At 40.3% G+C, this 23197-nt stretch overlaps 1 protein-coding gene across 3 annotated transcripts in view; it reads left to right on the top strand.

Annotated features, from left to right (window-relative positions):
- Positions 1 to 23197, top strand: part of IPCEF1 (interaction protein for cytohesin exchange factors 1) — a 126631-nt gene that overhangs the window by 83822 nt on the left and 19612 nt on the right. For all 3 annotated transcript variants that reach the window (XM_059714218.1, XM_059714211.1, XM_019479797.2), the window contains 3 exons: positions 3836 to 3897; positions 7067 to 7155; positions 18410 to 18770. In XM_059714218.1, coding sequence (XP_059570201.1) covers positions 3836 to 3897; positions 7067 to 7155; positions 18410 to 18770 — 512 coding nt within the window. The remainder of the gene's footprint in view (positions 1 to 3835; positions 3898 to 7066; positions 7156 to 18409; positions 18771 to 23197) is intronic.

Below are 23197 nucleotides of genomic sequence, written 5' to 3'. Positions count from 1 at the left end.
ATACATGTTATAAAATACATACATAATCACATAGATGCTCAAAAAAACATACCTTAAAACTCCAAACCAGCATCACATCGTTTCCATCTGAACTATAAGAGAAACTATAACACTTGATCCTGCCACTACCCAATCCAGGGACTTTTTACATGCTCTGCAAAATCCACAAACAAGGGAACCCAGACAGACTTTGGAACTAAAGACTGAGTTTTGTCCAAGACGCGACAAACTTTCTATGAAAACTTAAAAACATAGACCACTTTCCCAGAAGTACCCTCCTAGCCATTATGGATGTTACCAGCTTATATCCCAACCTCCCACACGAGGATGGCATTTAGGCCTTCCTTACTTATCTTCAAGAGCACGATTACAACTCAGAAGTACAGACCTAGAGTTATTACTGAACTTATACACTTCATCCTCTTGCACAATGACTTCTACTTTAACCAGAAACACTTCCTCCAGACCATGGGCACAGCTATGCACACCAAAATGCTATGATCAGTATCCAGAATGGTAAAATACAAACTGCCATATACAAGAAACCCACAGACCAACATACATATCTACACAGAACCAGCAATTACTCTAAACACACCAAGAAAGCTGTAATACACATCCAGACCCTCTGATACTACCAAATTTGCACTGAGAATACCTGCGATCATCACCGTACAGATCTTAAAAAGGCTTTCACCCAACAAGGACACTCCTCCAGAGAGATGGATCACATTTGTGAAAGAGCCACTTGGATATCATGTGAAAAACTGCTGCAGTACAAAAAGAAAATTCCCATGAATCGCACAACATTAGTTATGACATACCATCCTTCCCTGGAACCTATATGGAAAATCTTCAAACAGTTGCAACCCATACTAGAAGAAGACCCAATTCTTAAAGACATCTTTGCAGAACCACCCATCTGAGCCTTTAAACAAGCACTGAACCTCACCAGCCTCATCACCAGAAGCAAACTTCTTATGGCCCAAGGCACAGTGAATGGATCCAGACCATGCCAGAAAAAGAAATGTGAAACCTGCCAATGCATCTCCATCACCCCCACAATAACTACACCCCACAACGGATCACCATTCCTGGATCTTACAGCTGCACCTCCAGAAATGTAATGCATCTCATTCAGTGCACTAAATGCCCAGATGGAAAATATGTAGGAGAAACCAAACAACAACTGCACGCCAAAATGAACGCACACTGAAAATCTATCAAAGACAAAAATACCCAATTACTGGTAGGTACACACTTCTTACAAGATAACCACCCTCCCTTGAAACTCTCAGTTCTAATCCTCAAACGGAATTTACAAAACACCTTTCGTAGATGAGTCTATGAACTTTACTTCATAAATCTGCTGGATACAAAAAATCATGAACTAAATAGAGATATTGGATTAATGGCACATTATAACCTGCCTGCCATCTGATAACCCCAGGTCACCTGTCTGCATTTTAGCAGCTACATTTTATCACCCCTTCAAATTCTCCCTTCTCTGCCCGCCAACTACCTGTCTCGCACCTGTTGTCTTACAGGGCATTTGATCCTCACTGCTACGCATTTTCACAGACCTGTATTTTGCATACTGGCTTCCATTCCACCTAGGAGAGCACACAAAACAACAACTGTGCCTGAAGGAAGGGTGTTTGTACCTGAAAGCTTGCAAAGAACAATTTTCCCAACTATTTAGTTGGTCTAATAAAAGATATCACATTTACCCAGAGAACCTTGTCTCCCTAAAAATACACAGAGAAACATCTGTCCTCTTGGCTCAAATCCTGAAAGCACTTATATGTGTGAGTGGTCCCAATGAAGTCACTGGAAGCATTCATGTGTGTGAAGTTACTCATGTGTATAACTGTTTGGAGGATCAGGGCCTTTGCTTACAACTCTTTCATGCATCCATCCATTAAACCATCAACGGTTGATTCATGAAGCATTTGCTTTATTAATTTAGAACATATTTTAGAAAATGAACTCTACAAAAAACAGACAAACAAAAACCTTGTATGTGTTGGATAGTAAATAGTAGCACACATTGACCAGTGTGACATTCATGTACACAATGGATATATTTCTATATTTCCATTTTTTCCTAAGCCAGAATCTTCTGTTGAAATTCCTGCAGTTTTTATTCTTATTGTTCATTATGTTAATCTTCATGAAGTTAGGTCAAAGATAACTGGAACTGCTTTTCTGGAAATAGCTTCTTATAATGTGTAAATGTTATGCACATATATATGTTGACCTTAGTGGGAACAAGATCAGACACACTGGGTGTGTCTATACGTGCAATTTAATGTGAAGCAATAAGTTCTGGGGTTTATTGCTCTGGAGCTTATTGCTCCCAGGTGCACTGTTTGAACATGCACCCAGGAGCAATAAACTCCAGAGTTTATTGTCATTTGCACATGCATCCAGGATCGCAGCACATTGAACTGGGTTGGAGCAGCCCTGGTTGGCAGAGGGCCCGGGGGTCACCCTGCCAGCCCAGGGCTGCTCCCTCCTGCTCAGTGCTGTGGAGGGGCTTACTGGAGCACAAGGGTGTTCTCATGTGGGGCTACAGTAGCTGGCAGGACCCAGCCAGATGGGGCAGCATCTACAGGTGTGCTGCTGTGGAGTTTTTTACTCTGCAGAAGGATAGTACTTGTATAGGTGCCAAGATGTTTACTGCACAGCTAATTAGCTTACCGTGCAGTAAACATCTCGTGTAGATGTGTCCGCTATCATCTAACAGTTAATGAAGTTAGTTTTTGGTCCTCCCTCTTCTCTCCATCTCTTTGGTCTTGTAGATTAGTTTGAAGAGCTAGAGAATACATTTTTTGAGTAGGCAGCAGCCTAGATCTCAGAGAATCCCAATGATTTATAAATTAGAAAAATACACAGACTATAACCAGGGATTGCTTCATGCACTAAGGAAATGCAGCCACCTAGGGACGGAAATGCAGCAATTGCTAACAGCCCACAGTGACAGGAAGTGGAGCTTACTAAAATCAAAAGTTATGTGTAATATAGGAAGTAGTATGTTTTGTGCTCGTTTGGAATTTGGTCAGGAAATCCTGGTTAACAATCCTGCCCTTGCAAGAGTGCCATGAACCTTTGAGAAGGACATTCATATTGTCATTCATGATTCATTTTGGTTTTATAACCTTTGCTTTAGCTCTTATCTGAAAGATGGCACTTCTGGCCACAAAGTGCCCTCAGTAGTTTCCTGCTGGGGATTTGTATACAATCTTCAGTCAGCAGCAGCCCTACAACACCAGATATTTTTTTTTGTGGGGAGGAGGGGAAGAAGGGAAAAGGGAGGCCTTCCAATTAATTACTGCCCCAGTACTATTCTGCTTGGGTGGTCTCAATCAGAAGGCAAGATTACCAAACTGTAAAGGCAAATTGTTACAGTATCTAAATTAAGTTAGTGCCCAGAAGGAGCTTAGAAATTTGGGGATTTTTACAGTAGTTTAAAGTTGCTTAGTTTTTAAGGGTTGAATTTGTGAGCTGATAAGTGTATATCTCTGTTGAGGTGTTGAGTGCCTTCTGGAATTAATGGGAGTAACAGGTATTCAAGCACCCTTTTCACACGTGTCAAAACTCCACAGGGAATGGGCATTGGGAGAAGAAACCAATGAAGTTTAGGATTTTGGTCATATTGGACTTTTGTCGCATTGTACCTTTGTTTATCTGAAAGATGGCACTTCTGAGCACGTAGTGCCCCATGAAAAAAAACTGTGGTGATATCTGTAACGTTCCTGAATATGGTAAGATATACTGGAGAGTAAAATATGAATCTCCCTACAAATGTATTTACTTCCTGCTTATATTGTAGGTGGCTAAATAAACTGGGACTGGCTGTGATTCCTCAGGCAACCAGTGGAAAGAATGAAGAAGGTATGTTTTAAAATTTACAATTTTGGCATGGAACAAATGCAGTTTTCTTTATACAGTGAGACTTTTGTCAACTCTTTTCTTTTTAAAGTATAATCTAATGTCATATTGCCTGCTGCAGGTTTCTAATAGCACCATAACCTAATAGTGTCCTGAAATATTTGATTTTTTCAGACCAACTGGGATGCCATAATTAATAATCTGATACTTGTGGAATTAATACGTTCTAAGAGTCTCCTTTTATTTATTTATTCCTTTGTTTGTTTATTTATTACTACAGCAAATGTGCATTGTAGACATAAGGTAACAGGTACTTGTCTCCAAGGAGATCATTGCCTAAGTGACTCACCTTATTTGTGTTTGGGCACCAAATTAATACTTTCATTCACATAAGTCCTCCGCTACATCCACAAATACAGTTAACTTACAGACAGGATTTTGTAAGACAATGCTAGCATTAATTTTACTGACCTTGCTCAATGCCATGTCCTGTGATAATACAAATTGCTGTGTGCTGATAAAAATGATTGATTATGATCCTCTAGGGAGCCTGATGTATCATTGTCTCCCTCTGCTTCCTTTACCTTGATTGGGTTAGAGAATGTTTTTCGTTCTTTCTCGTAACAAAACACTGCCACTCCCAGTTTGCTCTAACTTTCTGCAGGCATATGCCTTTTTTGATCTCTTTCCCGACTGCTTTTTTCTCTTCTCCAGCCAATTGATGGAGCAGAGCAGTCTGGGAAAAGTGGTGGAAAGATTGCTGTGTTGAATGTTAGACTGTATAGTAGGGTAAATCTAGTCCTTTTACTTGGAGAAGTGTCCAATTCTGCTTGACCTGTCCATGAATAACAGAATGGCTTGAATGAAAGATAATGGTGAACATAACTTGACTGGTCATCACTTCATATTAGAAAACCAAATAAGAGCTAATGTATGCTTGATTGTGTTGATTGTAATAGTAGTAACAGTTGCAGTAAGAGAAGAATAAGGAAAAGAAGAATGCTATTAAAAATAAAAGTCAGCTGTGCTTAATGAAAACTATACATTCAGCTCTGCCTATCTAACTGCTTGTGATGGTGATAAAGTTTCCAATGCTTCATCATTAGAGCATTCATAACATTGTCTCACATTTTGAAAACCTTTGAGAGTGGACCCCCATTCAGGGAAACAAAAACAATACATAATTATTTGCTTCCCTGAAGTCATGATATACAGTACTGAAGGCCCCCCATTCTACCCAACTATCACTCTTCTGTGGGACATGCCCCACAGCTTGAGAGAGTGCTGACATAATGCCAGGACACCCTAACTTCCAGCACCTTACTTCTTCCATGAGTACCACAGATCATAAATTCATATCTACATATGAGGAAGTTCTTGGATCTCCACTCTGTTTTTTTGTATGTTTCCTGTGCATTTAGCCCTCCAGTCCAATCCATTTACAGTATCAGAAACAGGGCTTCTCTGGTTTCATTTGTGTAGATGCAACAAATTTGAAGAAGGTTTTCTTATTAAGAGTTATTTAAATTATTTGTGAATAGTTTCTTAGAGTTGTGAAATCCCTCTACTTGCATCACATTTTAATGCTTTATGCTAAATTATATTTAAAACTGTGATACACAGCTGGCAAATATTTACAGCAAGCCAAACAATAGTTATAATATCCTATGGTTCTACCAGGAATAGCATCAGGGAACTGTGTAAAATCACAATAGGTGGCACATCCTCCTAAACATCACTTCATCAGCATCGTTTTGAGATCTTTCTTTTGCATAATTTTTTTTTTACCTATCAATATTTTTTTCTGATCATAGAGTCATGAGATGCAAAAAAAATGACACAGTTTTCTCTATATACATAGGAAAGAAAAAAGAAAGAAAATATTCAATTATTAATAACTCTGAAAATTGTGATAATTGATAGTTACTAAAAGGTGATGCTAGCAGAATGTTTCACACTTGCATGGCACCACTAAATCAAAGCATCCCAAACCGCTTTATGAACATAAACTTAACCAACTGACTGAAAGTTAAGTAAAATATATATAGATACGATTTCTTCCAGGCTGGTGCTGCTCCTCTTTAACAACACATTGACATTATGCAATCAACAGCTTTTAGGAAAGGAAGTGAAGAATACTTGAGCCAGTTGAAACCACAGGGGCATTCGTTACTCTAGTCACACAGTACCCACTGATGTTGTCTTCATTTAACTTTTAACTGCATATAACTAACCACGCAACTCCTAAACTCAGATCACATATATGTGTATGTGTGCTCTCTTCTGAGGTTGATGCAGGAAAGTCTTTTAACGTATACACTTGGTCAGCTAGAGTTTACATTTGCAGGGTTGGTGGCTGCTGAAAGTTTTTAGTACAGTGGAAAAACAGCATTATTTTGTGGTAACGGTAGGACTATCTGCTTACAAACGTATCTTTTATTTTGCCTAGTGTATCTCATTCTGTCTATACAAATGAATGCTTGTGAATGCTTTGTTTGTTTTAATCTACTTTTAAAAATCATCTAAATAGCAACAGTAAATACTTCTGTCCCTGCTTTTTTTTAATTAGCACCCCCTTAATTTTGTAAAAATTGCTATTACTCAGCAGGGGACTCAACAGATATTGGGGTCTTCGGGCCCTGTTCCCATTAAATGAAAAATGTAGAGTCTGGGTATTCTACTAGTACAGATTATTTACTCCACAATATGGAGAGAAGTTGTTGAATGAAAGTTTTTATAATAGCATGTGGGAAATTTTTACTTTTTCATGTATCTCAGCTCATTTCTTAGGGAGCTATGTCACTCTGTCTCCAGAAGTGACACTGTTTGGTCAGATTAAGGCGGTGAGCAAACTTCCATTTTGCTTTGATAGGTCTTGCCAAATTGCAAAACAAAATATAATACAGCATTTATTCAAATCCTTGGAAAGTGCATTCACATAAATAAAAGGAACTTTATGAGGCTACTTATAGGAGTACCCTCTGATGATTTTCACCATAATTATTTGGTTAGAATAAAACAAGTTGTCATAGAATGTCTGTTGGTTGGGTCTAACTGGAGCAGACATTGACTCATGAGGTTTTGGCATTGGGCAAAGGATCTTCACCTACCAAGATGGTTCAAGTAATAAATGAGTGTCTAACTTTTCTTTCATTTTATATTTATGCTCCAGAATGCTATAGTGAGAGTGAACATGATGATCCAGAAATAACAGAAACACCACCTCCACCATATACAGCACAGCCACTGCCTCCTCATTTGGTATGCATTACAGTAATTAGTTTGTTTCCAGTCACTAAACAGCGGGCATGAATATTGTTCTAGCCTCTTAAAACTGTGTATCTCTGATTAGTAAATTACAATAAGAACTGTAAGCATTTGCTTTATTTGCCTCTGGAAACTTGGATACACTTATTTTACCACCCATTCTCCATTGGAAAGCTCACTGAGATGATGGTTTTCACATTACTTCATGTGTATAAAGCACCCTTACTCTTTTGGTCCATAAAGATGCTGTCCTGGCCTCATTTAAATCCGTCTTATCTGTAACATTTGAGAAAGTCATATAAACAATCTTTAGTTATACATCGTGGCTAGAGACAGAAATTGCATATAAACTGGTATAAGTGATCAGAAACTGGTTCAAATCTGTAACGTAACAGAAGTTCAGCGGACATAAATCACATTCAAAATGACCAAAATCAATTTAAGATAAACCTGGATGGATGTAGTATCTGACTTAACTGGTTTATTGACCTTCTGTCCCAGATCCCCTTCAGATTCAAGTTAACTCACAGTCCTCCAGCATCCCAGGATGTTTTGCACCTCCTTCACAAGCTCCCTACCTTGCAGGGTAGGCAGGCTAGCCTTGGCCCAAGCTGTCTGCCCCAGCAGGGATGCATGCTCTAGTACTCATGGCTTCTGACCTGGGCCACTGCAGGCATATGGCTGCATTTCTGGAATCAAAAATGAATATCTGTTCACTTGCTTATTGGTTCAATCTATGCAGCTTAAGCTAACCTGCGAAGACTGAATGGCTTCAGCTTTGGTCTTTTTAACTGTCTGTACTTAGTCCTTATGGTGTGAGTTATTCATTAGCATAGAAGTATGGGGTTCAGGGTTGAGAGAGGGGCATCAAATCACTAGAAATAAGGCATGTGTTTATGACAGAGACAAACAAGGGAAATAGATGGAATGATACCGTTTGACAGTTGTAAACAAGTAAAAAAGAAACCCCCAAAACATAATCACCTATACCATCATCACAAAAAACCAGAGTAGGTTTCATCTAATATTGAACAAGAGATAGTATCAGAATACAGAAAATGTTATTTTCCCTAAAACTATCATGTGTCTCTTCCTAACTGTAGAGATACCAAGAATAATGCTCACATCATTCCTGTCTGTTTGCTATTTACAGATTTAAGTAAAGAGTATATATATTCTCATATGGTGAATTTCATGTGTCTATGTTAAAAAATTAATCAGATTAACACAAGTCCATCAGTTATTTGTCACTGAGATCACTTTATTTATATTTTGCATCACTTTTCCCAATATCCCTGCTTCTCTGTTGAGATCTGTTAAGCCAGGCACTGTGTCTCCCTCTGTATTTGGAAAGTGACTAGCAAGTTTTGGATTCTAGTGCAATTTAAATAGTAAAGATTCAAATCCACCTCAGGTCAGTAATAAGTTAATGTAAACACCTAAAAGGTGGGCAGTTACATGTGATTAAATGGTCTTATTCCAGTGTTGCGAGGGAAAATGTCCATGTTGCAAGTTGGTACCAAAAGTCTGGTATTTCTAAGCAAAAAATCCAAATGCTATATTTTGTTATGAAAACTTAACTATCTTTTCTTGTAGAAGCTGTTCATTTTAAACAAGTTGTGGAACATAGATTCATTCATGATGCTTTACTCAATTATTGTCTGTATTGTTTTGTGAATTAAAGGAGATTCCATTTTCAAGGATTTCTGCTTGGCATCTTTTGGCGTGTGTAGACGAAACGGGGGCCCTAAATTGAAGTGGTGGGTTTTAAAAAACATCACTTCGGTTTAGGGCTGATTAAACCCCTGTGTCGTGCACACACTCTGTTGACTTACCTGCCTCTCTGGCGGGGATGGGAGAGTGAGCTGCCAGTGAGTGAAACAATCCCTGGGCTGAGGGAGGGGGGAGGAGGGTGCTAGTGCTTCCTTCTGTGGCAGCAGCAGTCCCCCTCAGGCGGCACCCGCCCAGAGGCACCTAGCTTAGGCCGTCTCAGGGGGCACTGCAGCCACAGAGGGAAGGACTGGGCCCCCACGCAGCTCAGGCAGGCAGGCAGGTAGTCTCCGGGGAGTGGGTGGAAGATCAGGCTTGCCTCTTTTCTTGGGTGGAGCCTGCCTTCCCAGGCTGCCTGCAGGGCTTCTTGCAGAGCCCCTGAGCTACACGGAGCCTGGTGCTTTGCTCCGCGGCTGTAGGGGCAGCAAACTAGAACTCCTCAAAGGAGTTTTATTTTGCTGCACCCCAAGTCATTTAAGGCTCATTACACTGATGAATTTCCTACAGCAGGTATGGTCTTGCTTACCCTGGCTTGCTTCTGATTGGTGGATGGGCTCCACCAATCACAACTGCAGAATCTCAAGCCCAGGACTCATCCAGAACTCAAAAGGTAAGTCTGTTACATAAACACAAGTACTACCCTATGGTGGCATTATTTAGTGTGCATGTGTAGATGCTGATGGGGCTGGTTGGGGCACAAGGGTGCTTCAGTGAGGGAGCTGCCTGCCAGCTAGCCACACACTGGAGCACCCTCATGCCTCAGCCAGCCCCTCTACAGTATTAGTAGAATTAATTAATCTAGTAGAATTAATGTAAAATATGCTGCTGAGGCATGCAAACACAGACACCATTAAAGTAGTGCAAAAGCATTTAGCCCACTTTAAAGTGTTGTTCACACACAGTCCTTTTTTTTGTCTACACACAGCCCCTGACTAACACTGAATTAGCCTTTATGAAGTTAGTGTGTGTCATAGTTTCCTATTGCCCTTTCTGTTTCAGTCAGATAAATTCATCTTCACTTACTACTCTAAACTCATTGTCTAACACTAAACAATGTACAACAATCCACCTGACATTTGGAGGATAAGTATTATTCACTAACACAGAATTGTTCCTTGCACTAATTGAAAGTTAAACATGACTTAGTAGCTATAAATATCAGAGAGAATGTGAACTTCAGAGATACAGCTCCAAGACCTATTCTAGGCCAGAGGCTAGTAATAAATAATACTTGAATTTAGCACTGCAGTGAATCATTGTCTGTCTTGAGTGTCAACAGTAAATCAAGTAGAATGTTTTAATAGTTTGTGGATGTCTTTCCATTCTCATGAGCATTGGGATCCTAATTCAATGCATTTGCTTTTCTCCATATGCTTTGTTTACATATGTACTATTTTTATCATTCTGACTTTTTGGCTTCTACAGCCTGTCACTCTGTTTAATGCAGAAACCACCCTTGGTTGTCTCCCCCTCCAGTGCTCCTTAACTTGTATGTGAAATCAACAGTAGTGGGAGCTGAGCTGGCTTTTGAATTTTAGCAAGGAAGGGGGCAAGTGAGCTGGATATTGTCAGGACTTTACTTAATTTCTTCTCACAGAGCTCAGCTTTATTTTCTTTTCTGAGTACCCCTGCCCCCCACCCTAGCCTCAGCCCCACCCAAAAGCCTCTTCACTGATGGAAAAAAAGATGAGCATCTATTCAGCAAGACAGAGCTGATCAAAGGGATTGGCACCTGTCTGTCTTAGACTGCTTTTTTGGCTAGTATTAGGAACAGCAAGTATAGGACATTTGGAGACCAGCAGAGCTCAGTTCAGCTTCAAATCAAAATCCTCTTTTAGCCCTAAATTTCACAGAGTTGTATTTGAAATATTTGGGCTTATTTTGTTAATCCTGTTTCAACATCTAACAGTGCTAGCACTGCATGGCATCCCATGCCACCCTAGAAAATATCTCAAGATACCAGGGCACCCTGATTAAGAATCACTGCTCTTGCTGCATATTTTCTGGATTATTTTTATTAGAAGCAACATTTAGTTTATAAACACAAACCAATGTCAAAAGTGATGTTTTATTAGTTTTATTTGCCTCTCCATGCAATGTGGTCTCCTAATGCCAGTCACTTTTGAAAACAAGACTTAGAAACCTAATTGCCTAGGCAGTTTTGAAATTGCTGCCTTCAGACTATCAGGTAGAAAGTCCCCAGTACACTAAAGCTTTAAAGACAAAAGCCTAACATCCCTATCTATCTCTGGAAACCAATAGGTAACCAGTGCAAATCCAAGCAATATTTTAACTATGTACCTTCCATTAAATTCTGCTTTTTCTCTGTGCTCCCCCAAACCCAAACCAGTGAGATACCCATTAATGTTTTGTTTCTACAATGTGGGTGAGTGCTCAGGGTGTGTTGGAAAATAAAAACAAGGAATTTTGGCTATTGATACGACAAAAATGTTACTGTTTGTGGGTACATCTACATGTGAAATTAATTGCTCCCAGACATTGCATTTACACGTGTGTGGGACTGCAGCATGTTGAGCCAGGTCAAAGCACAGCCGGCTGGTAGGGGAATGGGGGGTGGGAGGGTGGAGGGTGTTAGCTCACCAGCCTGGGGCTGCCCTGACCCAGCTCATCATACTGTAGAGGGGCTGGCTGAGGCATGAGGGTGCTCCAGTGTGGGGCTAGCTGGCAGGCAGCTCCCTCACTGAAGCACCCTTGTGCCCCAACCAGCCCCATCAGCATCTACACATGCACACTAAATAATGCCACCATAGGGTAGTACTTGTGTTTATGTAACAGACTTACCTTTTGAGTTCTGGATGAGTCCTGGGCTTGAGATTCTGCAGTTGTGATTGGTGGAGCCCATCCACCAATCAGAAGCAAGCCAGGGTAAGCAAGACCATGCCCTTTCCCCAAAGGGAGGGGGCAAGGAGCAATCTGGACCTGGTTTGAGACTACACCCTGCTAGGTCCAGAGAACTTCAGGGGTCGAGCCCCTGAAGTGTGTAAAAGGAGAGCGTGCTCAGCATGCTGGAGGAGAGAGATGTGGTGAGGGATGGTGAGGAGAGAGGAGCTTTGGAGATGACTGTCCTCGGGACCCTGCCTGTGCCTCAATGGTGCATGGGTCGATGCATGGTGCTCAGGCTCTAGGAGCCAATTGAGGTGGCTTGAGCCTGTGAACCCAGCAAGCAGCTGGGTAGGCAATGCATGGATCAGCGCATGGAGAGCCAGCCTTGGGAGCAGTTCAAGGTTGCTCGGGTCCTACCCTATGTGCAGGTTGGTACATGGAGAGCTGGCCCTGGTAGCAGCTCGAAGCTGCTCAAATTAGCCCCGGCTCTAGGCTGAGTAACCCAAACCCCACAGTGTGGCTCTGCATTAAACTAAAAGAGCAGGGTCGGGAAAGGGAGAGATCCTCAGTGTGATTCCAGGGAACCAGAACCAGTAAGGGCTCAGCTTGTGTAGGAGTGCCTGGGATGCCCAGTGTGGGGCACCAGGACATAGAGAGGAGCTGGAGGCACCACTGGAGAGAAGCCCTCGTGGGACTGGCTACCAGGGGATGAGCTGTGGCTGCTTCAGAGTGGGAGCGTGAGTTGCTGGGGAAGCAGGTTTCACAGGGGAGGTGGGCTTGGGAGAGGAGGGTCTGCTGCCTCTACCCTCCTTTGTGGGGGGGGGCGTGTCCACATCCCAGGGCCTTAAAAGGGAGGGTCTCTAAGGAGCACCCTGTGAGGTGCTGAGTGTGCCCCCTTATGTTGTGATTGTTGTTGTTTCATACTGTAGAAGTTAATATAGTTATGGGTATTCCTTAAAGGAGTTTCTGTGGGTTTATCTGTCTTCATTACCTTTATGTGTTTATTGCCTATTATCAGAACATACCTGTATTGTTGCCTGTGTATGTCTATGGTATTGCTACCTCAATTTACCTGGGTTATCTAAATTGATGCTGATATGTGTTTATTGTGTTGGTGCCTTGACTTACCTGTTCTAAAGTGTTAATGCTTAGTCTGTGCAGGGGGGTTAATTATTGCATATGCTGTGAATCACCCCGTTTATATTTTGCAGTCCCTCAAAGTGGTATAATATGTTTGTTTGCAGGTTATTGTATATGGTGTCACATACTAATTTTACTGTAAATATTTAATGTTTCTTATTCATATTTATTTATTGTAGTAATAAATTTGTATTTAGTTAAGTGCTTAGTCTCGGCCTGGCTCTGTAGAGAGGAGAGGGAACTGCTCCCAGGTGTCAGGCCCCTCTCTCAGCATTCTTGCCTGACCACACCGTCCCTTCCATTGGTGGACAGGTAACTTTGGTAAATACTAAACATCATAAGAAAAAGAAAAATCTGGTGGTTTCTCATTCATTCCCAACTATCGGTAGATCTATGATTTTGAAAAGGGGGGTGTCAATGATGTGGGTGCATCATCCCATATAACACAACATGTATTTTTCCCCAGTTAAAGAGAAATTAGAAGCTTTACTAATAAATTTTGGGTTTAGCACTACATTATTCAGTTCAAGATCAAAGAAAAAACAAATATAACTTTATTAGAATGTTGACTAATTTGCTAAATTATATATTAAGTTTAAAAAGCACAACAAATGAGGCAGAAAGTTATCAGAATAATCAAAAAGTATTGTTGCATTAGTCCTGTAGTCATTATAGTTAAATGTACATCTCTTTTAAATGTATATCTCTTATTCAAATTTGTAAAACAAAATCAAGTCTTCAAGCATCTTGACAGTGCCACCAGTTCTTCACCCATTCATTTCTACACCTAAGTTAATATTACCACCCCTGAGTTAAGATTTTTATTGTGAACTAAAAATAGTCTTCAGGGCTGTGAAAGAGAAGAAAGACATTACCAGGAATGGCTAACAGACAGAAAAATTGCAGAAAAAAGGATAGTTTGAAGAGTTGTTGGTTGTAGCCATGTTGGTTTGAGGACATAGGCAGACAAGGTTTTTTTGGGTAGATGTGATATCTTTTATTGGAGCAACTAAATAGTTGGAAAAATTGTTCTTTGCAAGCTTTCAGGCACAAAAACCCCCTCTTACAAAAAAACCCACCCTTACAAGATGGGTGTTTGTGTCTGAAAACTTGCAAAGAACAATTTTTCCAAGTATTTAGTTGGTCTAATAAAAAAGATCACATCTACCCAAAGAACCTTGTCTGCCTAGTTTGAAGAGTGGAATATTAAGATCATTAACAAGCAGAGAGGGTCATTAATACCTATGGACTGAAGAAAAACTAACAGGAACCAGCTAGATTATTATAAACCATGAAGTCAATTGATAGCCTCAGTGCAGTTTGAAAAGAACTGCTACTGCCTATCTAAGATGTTTGGTTTAAAAATGTAGGTAGAGCAGGTATCAAAGGGGGGTGCTCCGCTTAGATCCTCCCCTACTTGCAAACATTTTGTAATGGTAAATAAAAACAAAAATTTCCTTTACATTTATTTTTGTCATTAGCAAATTGCCCATCAAGAATGGTGGAGGGTAGGGGTGGGTGAAAACTGAGCCCTGCATCCGGCCCCATGGCCTCACCCCTCCCAGCCCCCCGCTGCTTCGCGTCTGGCCACACTCCCCTCCATCACCACTCCATATCAGACCCTGCCCCCCGCATCACTTTGTGTTTGGTCCTGTGCCAACCCTCCCTCCCTTGCCCCCCCACTCCACCCCTCCTACTGCTCCACATCCAGACCCATGCTACCCAACCCCCCCTTCCCCTTCACTCCACATCAGGCCCCACTCCATGTCATGCCCCACTCCCGTTCCTGCACTGCCACTGTGCATCAGGCCATGTTCCACCTCCTGCTGCTCCACATCTGGCCCCGTGCCACCCCCTCTCCCTCAGTCTGCATTCGCCTGGCCCATGTCTGCCTGCCTCCCTCCCTGCCTACCACCTCCCTCTCCCTGCTGGCTGTTCTGGGGGGCATTGGGGCTGGGCAGTGAGGTGGGCACTGTGATTTCCCCCCCTTTGCCCTCAGGCAGGGAGACAGGGTGGTGGGGGGAAGCCCCACTGTTCAGGCAATCAGCATGTATTTGCTACCACCACAAACTTGCCCAGCAGCAGCACAAAGTTGGGGCTCCATGCAGCCAATTGCTGCCTGCCCTCTCAGCAGTGCATATGCAGTTGGCCAAAAGCATTATGTACAGATAGACACACAGGCAGACAGACAGACTAAGCCCTTATATATATAATTCTTCTACATGAGCTAATGGCAGAAAACATAGGTAACATCTGGCACCTTCCTTTCCTGAATGTGAAGCAAAGACGCATAGTAATGTGGCAGCTGCAACACACTGCAGACCCTGCGGTGCCTGCAAATCTCTTTTGGAACTGCAAATCTCAGCCAGCAAGGACAGGGGAGGGGCCAAACTGTGCTGTGGAGCAGAGAGCCCCACCCAGCCCAGAGAGCATGCCGGGATGCTGGGGGACTGATTTAACTTAAACCAGCAAGGGGTCTGGGGCAGACATTGCATAAATGGGTTTGACTCAAATCAGTTAAATCTGATACTACATTCAACCAGGTTTATCTCAAACTGTTTTCAGCCATTTTAAAACTTGTTTATGTGCACTGAACATCTGTTCAGGTACAGGTGGAAACCAGTTTCTGATCACTTAAACCAATTTATGTGTAAGGTCTGTCCCTAGCTATGGAGGCAGTGGTGACCTCCAGCTGTGTGTGGCTGCAGCAGGAGCAGCTTTTTTCTGTGCCCCTTAGTTCTTCCTCTGCCAGGTCAGGACCTGGGGCAGCTGCTCTGGCTGTCCTGCCCTACTTACATTCCTGACTAAGCATTTGAATTAATAAATTTAATATCTGACGAGCCTGACCTTTTATATTTTAGATGTACTGTTTTGCTATACAAATACTTGCCAGGTTGTCTCATTGTTTTGAGTTCTGGGGAATAGGGGAACAAGCCTTATCTGCTGATTGGCAGTTTTCTATGTGATGGGGCTTCTAGTCCTAATTGATTCATGTTGTGACATTATTTCCTTGCCTTTTGCTTTCATGATACAGCTGTAAAGCTTTCCTTAAGAAAATGAGTGTCTGAAATCTGTACTGTAGTGGGCATAATCACAATGTACATAATCTCATTCTGTTAACAGTCGGGTCAGGAGAGAGTGCTTTTAAAATATACCTTTTCTGCAGTTGCAAGAATGCAGCGTGTGCTCCAGGCAACCAGTGACCCGTGGTCTGATCTAAACACTCCATGTTTTCTGCAGTGATTAATAACTAAACAGGAGAAAGTAGTACTTGATTTTTTTTTTTTCATTTTTGAAGGAGGTAGTATATGTTATAGCAGCACTGAACTGCAGAAATGTGTGTAGCATAATCCAAAATGTTGTCACACTTGGTTTAAAAATATGTTGTTAATGTATAGATTATCAATGTACAGTAGAGTGGCCTTTTATTTTAAGGGTAAGCTTATTTTTGCCTTTGCCTAGCAAGTAGGTTTCCCTAGCAACAGAACTTGAGTCATTTTTGGTGCTCTCAGTTTTGATGTCCTCTTTTATTCATTAAAATATCTCTTCTACATACATCTTAAGAATATAGAACCTGGTGTGATGGATCTGAACTGCGGCCTATCAAGTCCAATACTCTGACCTTGACAGTCGCTAATATGAGAGAGCAGGCAGCCACATACTACAGGCATATGAGAAATAAGCCTAGTTCCTTTATAGACTAACTAATTAAGATATATAAAGCATAAACTTTTGTGAACCCAAGTTCACTTCATCCGACTCTGTGAAAAGACAGTATAGAGCAGAGTATAAAGTGGACTACGCAATTAGAATACAATAGGTGAGAAAGCAGGAGGGAGGTGGGTGCTGTATCAGATTTTTCACAAGAACGTGTATTATTCCTACTTGTATTTCTAGGCAAATGAAGGGTACCACATACTACAGGCATATGAGAAATAAGCCTAATTTCTAATAGACATTGTTTTAAGTCCTGCAGCAGCATTTTTTATATGCCTTTTAATAGTTTTTTTGTTATCTATTGCAATTCTGGCATATCGTTGTTTTAAGAAAATAATATCAATCATCCAGTCCCTTTTTGAGTCTTGCTAAATTCTAGGTCTGAATAATATGCTGAGGCAATTCCATGTTCTAATCATGTATTGTGCAGAAAAAAGTATTTTCCTTTTATCAGTTTGGAAAGTGTACCTTTTCATTTTTGTTGAATGTCCCTTTGTTCATGTGTTATGATGCAGGGAGAACAAAACTTATGAGCTACCTTGGCTCAGTTTTTCAAAGGTATTTAGACCCTTGATGATGCAACTAGGTGTGTCAGCTTCTTGTGAGAGGCCAACTATGAGGGTAGTTGCAGTAATATAAATATGTACTGTAACTAGGGCCAGGGAGCTTACCTTCATCTTCAGAGGTTTAAATACATTTGAAATCTGGCCCCTTTTCAATACCATTTGTAACTTCATGCATTTTCAGAGCTCCTCTTAAACATCTTTTTAAAAATCCATTTTTTCAATCTCTGGTCACAATTTTTACATGCTCATAGAGAATCCTAGATGAGGCTGCACTATTGGTTTATCATCCCCATTCTTTATGCAGTTTAGCATCTATGCTTTTTAGATTCTAGATGCGTGTTGAGGAGAACTAGTTATTGAGCTGTCTACAGTGATGCTCAGGTTCCTTTCCTGAGCTAATGCAGTTAAATTATAACCGTGAACCTTACAAGAAATGTAATGGACACAAGTTCCTCCATTTGTTCCCTTCCCTGTACTATGTAAATTACTTCAATATTTTTTACGACTTACCTTTACTTGTCCATTCACACAATTTGGCTAATTCCTCCTAACTTTCCTCGCACTCCTGTCTAGAATTGACATACCTAAATAACTTTGTCTTCTGTAGCCTTCACAACTTTTCATTCCCTAACTCTTTATTTAATTGATTAACACACATCTGACCTAAGATAGTACCTTGAGTTTGAACCAGTGTATCTGAACTAGCACAAATACCTATGATAGATGAGGATTAAAACATATGCAAGGCTGGTACTTGTAATGTCTGGAACAGAGAGAGCACTGAAATATACTGAGAGAGACACCAGGCGTACTTAAAATATAAGCTCTGTATTAGTGAAGTTTGCCTGTACTTGAAATTCATGTAACCCTAGTGCAAACCATGGATTGGCACATCTACCTGGGGATTTACGCTGCTGCTGTCATCCCAGTGAAAAGCAACTGGTAGCTGTAACCAGAGAAGGAGGTCTATGATTAGAGAAGAGGCCTGAAGTGGTTTGAAAGCCATATTCTTAATTTGCCATTAGTACATGTGAGTTTTTGCATGTATGAAAGTGTATATGGGGCTGATCTGTGAAAGTACACTCCTTTTGGGTAATGTTAAGCAAAACTATATAATTTTTGGCATCCTGTTTCTCTTGCTGCATATCATATGAGAGGAAAGGCTGGGTGATTATTTATTTATTCCTCAATTTTTTGTTTCTTGAAAACAGGTTCAGCAACAGCCTTCTGTGGCCTCCTCACTGTCTAGTGAAGCATCCTGTTCTCTTTCCTCCCTGGAAAGCACCGTGAAGTCACAAGAAACCTCTTCTTCCTTGGTGTCTAAAGTGACTTATCCAGAAAGGCAGTCCTGGCTTGACATAGTTAACAGCTCTCCTGCCACTGAAGAGGTTGATCAGCCCTTAACTTTCTCTGTTCAGAATCACACTGGTGAACAGCCACAGATGAACTGTAGTGAATCAGTTGAAAGCCAGCAGATCAAGTCTGATACTGGATCTCACAACACTTTGCTAGGTGAAGGCACAACTTGCTTAACTGTGCCAGATCTGGTAGGAATGAAGACACTAGCCAAAGGTGAGCAAATCAGACAGTAGTCTGTTTTTGACAGTCTTTCCCAAAGTGAATCCTTCATTGCTGTTTCCTCTTTTGTATTATTTACTGGACAACTTGTCAGTGGCATGTAATTTATTTGTTAATGTTTATATATTTCCTTGAAAATCTATCTAATCTATCTGGGCTCCTTAAATCTTACCTCAAATCTTTTTTTGAGATCATGATGGTTGCTCTGATATAAAACCTTAAAATAGGCAAAACTCCTCTTGACTTCCCGTACATCAGTACCATTACTTCTTTCAGGGGGCTGCATTTGCAAAAATGTTTTATTCCATACCTCACATGGGGAATCAGAATGGCTATGAAATCCAATGTCATCACAACCAGATGTTAAGCAAGAAGTCATGCGCCAGAAAAGGTGGAAATGTGATATCTTAAGACACAAGTTTACATTTGGTTTTACTGTTTATTCACTGTTGACTTCTTTGAAGGCTTTTCCTAATAAAAGGAACAGAATATAGGCTTTAAATCAGGGAGACATTTAAGCATATGCTTAGCATGTGATAGCCACAATGATGTCACAACAGTGAGTTGTGAATCAAGGACTAATTAAATATTCAAAATATTGCATTTATTACCACTGTGACTATGGAGATGCAGGGCTTTTTTTTTTCCTTTTGAGTAATGCTTTTTTAGGACTAAGGTCTGAGCAATGTCCTTTATGAAATATTAGGAAAAGAATATTGAAATATGAGGATTCTCAAAAGTTTTAGCTGAGGAACTTTTAGTCACAGAGAGAAATTAGAAAATGGGGACGTGGGGATGTTCTTTTGCATCAACTCAGGCCCCAAATGAAAATTGTAATTGTTTTGAAACTTGTTTTGACTGATTTTCAAATAATGTGATCCCTCAATAAATGCAGGAAAGGGATAGTCTCAATAATCATTATACAGTATCAGAGTAATATACACATGGCAATTATAATGTTAATTTAACAACTACTTTTATCACTATCAGGTCAGAGATTTAGTGTGCAAAATAAAAAATGGAAGAATTTAGAATGTAGGACTATACATTTGTAGGATCACACCTTATACTGATACAATGATGCCAACCAGTGCAAATAGATGAAAATAAAATCTAGGAATGGTTTGGCATAATTTATTTGTGAAGCTAAAAAAATCCTATTGGTGCACTGGTTTAAAATGTCCAGAACTATTTAAGAGAAAAAGTAACACTTTCCCCTCCCTCACTATGTAGCTGGCAGCTGTCACAAATTGCAGAGCACTTGCAGTCTAAGACCTTTCTATTGATGATCTATGATGGGACTCCAAAAATAGATAACTTCAATGAGATAGTCACTATGGAAACTGTGTAACTTCAGTGTTTGCTTGTGTGCATCATAACCTGATGCTGAGCCATCAAATTATATAGCGTCCATGTATTTTTCTCCACTTTACTTAACAGGTGTGGGGGTGAATGTATTTCATTGCATCAGCTTCTGAAAATTAAGTAAAATCTTGGTAGCATGTAAATTACACAGTGTTTTAGCTAGAAAATTTGAGATTGAAATGGAGGCTAATGTACCCTAGGGATTCAGTTTGAGATGAGTGTATCATAATGAATGCAGTTCTGGTTCCAGGGCTCCTGAAGCAGGAGCTGCCCCACTCCAACTAGCTGACAGGCATGTATGTGCATGAACCCTTTAAGGGACATTCTGAATGAAGGAAAGGCCTGGAAAAATAAATGTAAATATACACTATTTAGAACAGGCAGCAATAGGTAAAGATCTTGCTATAATCAATGGAATAACAATAGTATCATGACTTGAAGGGCATTAGTGTAATCAGTATTGATTCTTGTACTAAGATTAGCATCTTAGAAATGGGAGGTAAGATGTAACTTTTCTTCCTTCTCATGCTTGAAGGCCCCATACCCTGGTTCATAACCTGAACCTTTGCAGCTGAGAAATTATTAATTTTTTGACTATTCTGGCCCTAAAACATTCAGGCCCATGCAAACTTGTTATCTCAGCTTCTGTCTTGAGAAGAAAGAAATATCTTGGCACATAATCTAGTTCCCTTTTACTCAGGAAACCATTGGAATAGAATATTTAATGCAATGATAGCAGCATATGGCTAAATGCTCAGATCTGGGAAATTGTTCAAACCCTGCAAGACCTGCCAAACTTCAAAATTTAAACTCCTGCTCTGCATTTTGAAAACAATTCAGGTATCACAGGAATGAGTGTAATGTATAACCTGAGGGAGGGCAAAGTCTTTTGTAAAGAACTATAGATTTCTCACTTTAATTTTTTTCCCCAACTATTTAATTTGGTCTAATAAAAGATATCAGATTCACCCAAAGAACCTTGTCTCACTTTAAATATGAAGTTGATTCCATTTACATCTGCTTTGCAGAGACGGTATGTCAAGATTGTTGCCTGTTTCACATACAGAGATAGAGGAATCAGAACTCCTAACACGGAGAGAGAGAGAGAAGGAAACACTAGGTAGTCAAGACTATAAACAAGTGTCTGGCTACGTGCTGTATATCCAGAGGTTTTTTCCTCCCTTCCCTAGGGTGGCTAGACACTTTTAACGGCTAGTCCTTATCACTTTTATTTCTTTTGGCAATTGTTGTGTCAGAGTGTCTGATTGTGATGACAACAACACAAGGAAGCAGAAAAACGGAGATGTTACTGCAAAAGAATGGGAGTATTTATTTATATTTATGTAGGTTTCTTCCACTGCAGCAATAACATCCTCTTTGCAGAGCTCTTCCTGAGGAGTTTTTTGATCATCTGAGGTTAATGCCTCAGGCAAGAAATTCTTCTGGTGGATGATTCCTTGTGGTGTCACCTTGGTTTCAATTTGGCCAGTAGGATTTGAAGATCCGGCACATATATGTGATTTAAAGATGGGGCAGAACTGGACACCTTGTACTGCAAACTCATTGTATGTTGGCAGGAGTAGCTCTGTATGAAGGAGCTGGTTAAATGGGATCTGGATCCCAAGTAGTTCTTGCTTTTTCAGAGCTGACTTCTTTACCTGCTGGTTTAGCTTATCTGTGCAGATTCTCCAGTATGCAGTGGCTTCTTTTCCCTGCTGTAGTTACACAAAAGGTATGGATTATACCTGTAAAAAACCAACAAATGAATTGGGGTGAAGTGCTACATAAGGAGAGAATCTGGCAACATATGTTGATAAGTTGTTCTTTGAACAGTTAACTGGACATGCCTCCTTCCATGTCCAGTTTTGGAAAGGTTCTTTTTGAAGTGAACAAAGAGGTTTTGAGTCTTATGCTACTTCTTAATAACAGGTTCTCTGTCTACTATTACCACAGAAAATAGACTTTGGAGTCCTGCTGTTATAGCTGGTAAACAAAAATAAGGGAAAGAATAGGAGTCATAGAATATTTATGTTCAGAGTTATTTCTGGGGGTTTTTTAGCCACATTTAATTCTGCTCTCTTTTTTCTACCCCCTTGTTTTGTAAGGCTAGAAAAGTCATATAATCTCCTTGGGCCTGCTTTTTTTTTCAGGTGTAAATCTGATATACATTTTTAGGGGTACTGTGAAGCCTAACAAACCAAGGCTTATAACATGGTAGGAGATTTTTGGCTGAAGAGTGCTTTGTAAAAGATCAGTGGGATTGGTTCTTCATGTCAATCTTGGTTTAAGAAGCATCTAGCTAAAGAAGGCAGAGGAATGGAAAAGTGTGTCACGGTTTCATACAGAGTAATGGAAAAGTGTGTTTACTGTCTCACAGTTGCTATTAAATCATAGTTCTCCTGCAGCTATTGAGAGAAAATGAGACCTTTTTAAAAAGCATTAATTTCTGACTTAGTTTGGATGAGTGCTGCAATTGCCTATATATGGCCTATTGTGTATAAATCAGAGAGAACAAGTTTATCTTGAAGGACAGGGGCAGAGAAGATCATCTGTGATGTAGTGTTTTATAATGATTCCTAAGGACTGGGGGGTCTGAATTAAAATATTTGATGTGATCTCAGTTCATCAGTATAAATGAGTTGGAAAAGATGCGTATAGAAGTTCTAGTGAGACCCAAGGTTTTCATCGTTTTTGTCATCAATGTGAACTCCAATTGGCTTAGCAATATACCCCAAAGAAAGAATTGTGAATTTCTGAATGAAAGAGCAGGTTAGACAAGTACCTGACTGGAATGGTTTGACTCCGGGGGTTCAGGTCCTTTTCAACTCAACTATTTTATAGTTCTATTTTCCTCGGAAAATGAGTAATATGTGCTCGCTGCATATTTTTACTGGGTGACCCAAAACAAATGTATCGGAATGATACAGCACTATATCATAAGTTGTCAGAGTTTTCTGTTATGACTGATATTGCTTCAGACTAAAAAATTATGCTTGCTAAGTCTTCTCTTTTGGGCAAAATACTGAGTCACTTCTGTGATATATCTGTGCTTTGCT

The sequence above is a fragment of the Alligator mississippiensis genome, chromosome 1, assembly GCF_030867095.1.
Source record: "Alligator mississippiensis isolate rAllMis1 chromosome 1, rAllMis1, whole genome shotgun sequence".
Taxonomy (NCBI): Eukaryota; Metazoa; Chordata; order Crocodylia; family Alligatoridae; genus Alligator; species Alligator mississippiensis.
The sequence above is the reverse complement of the archived record's forward strand: the minus strand, read 5'-3'. Positions and strand labels throughout refer to the sequence as shown.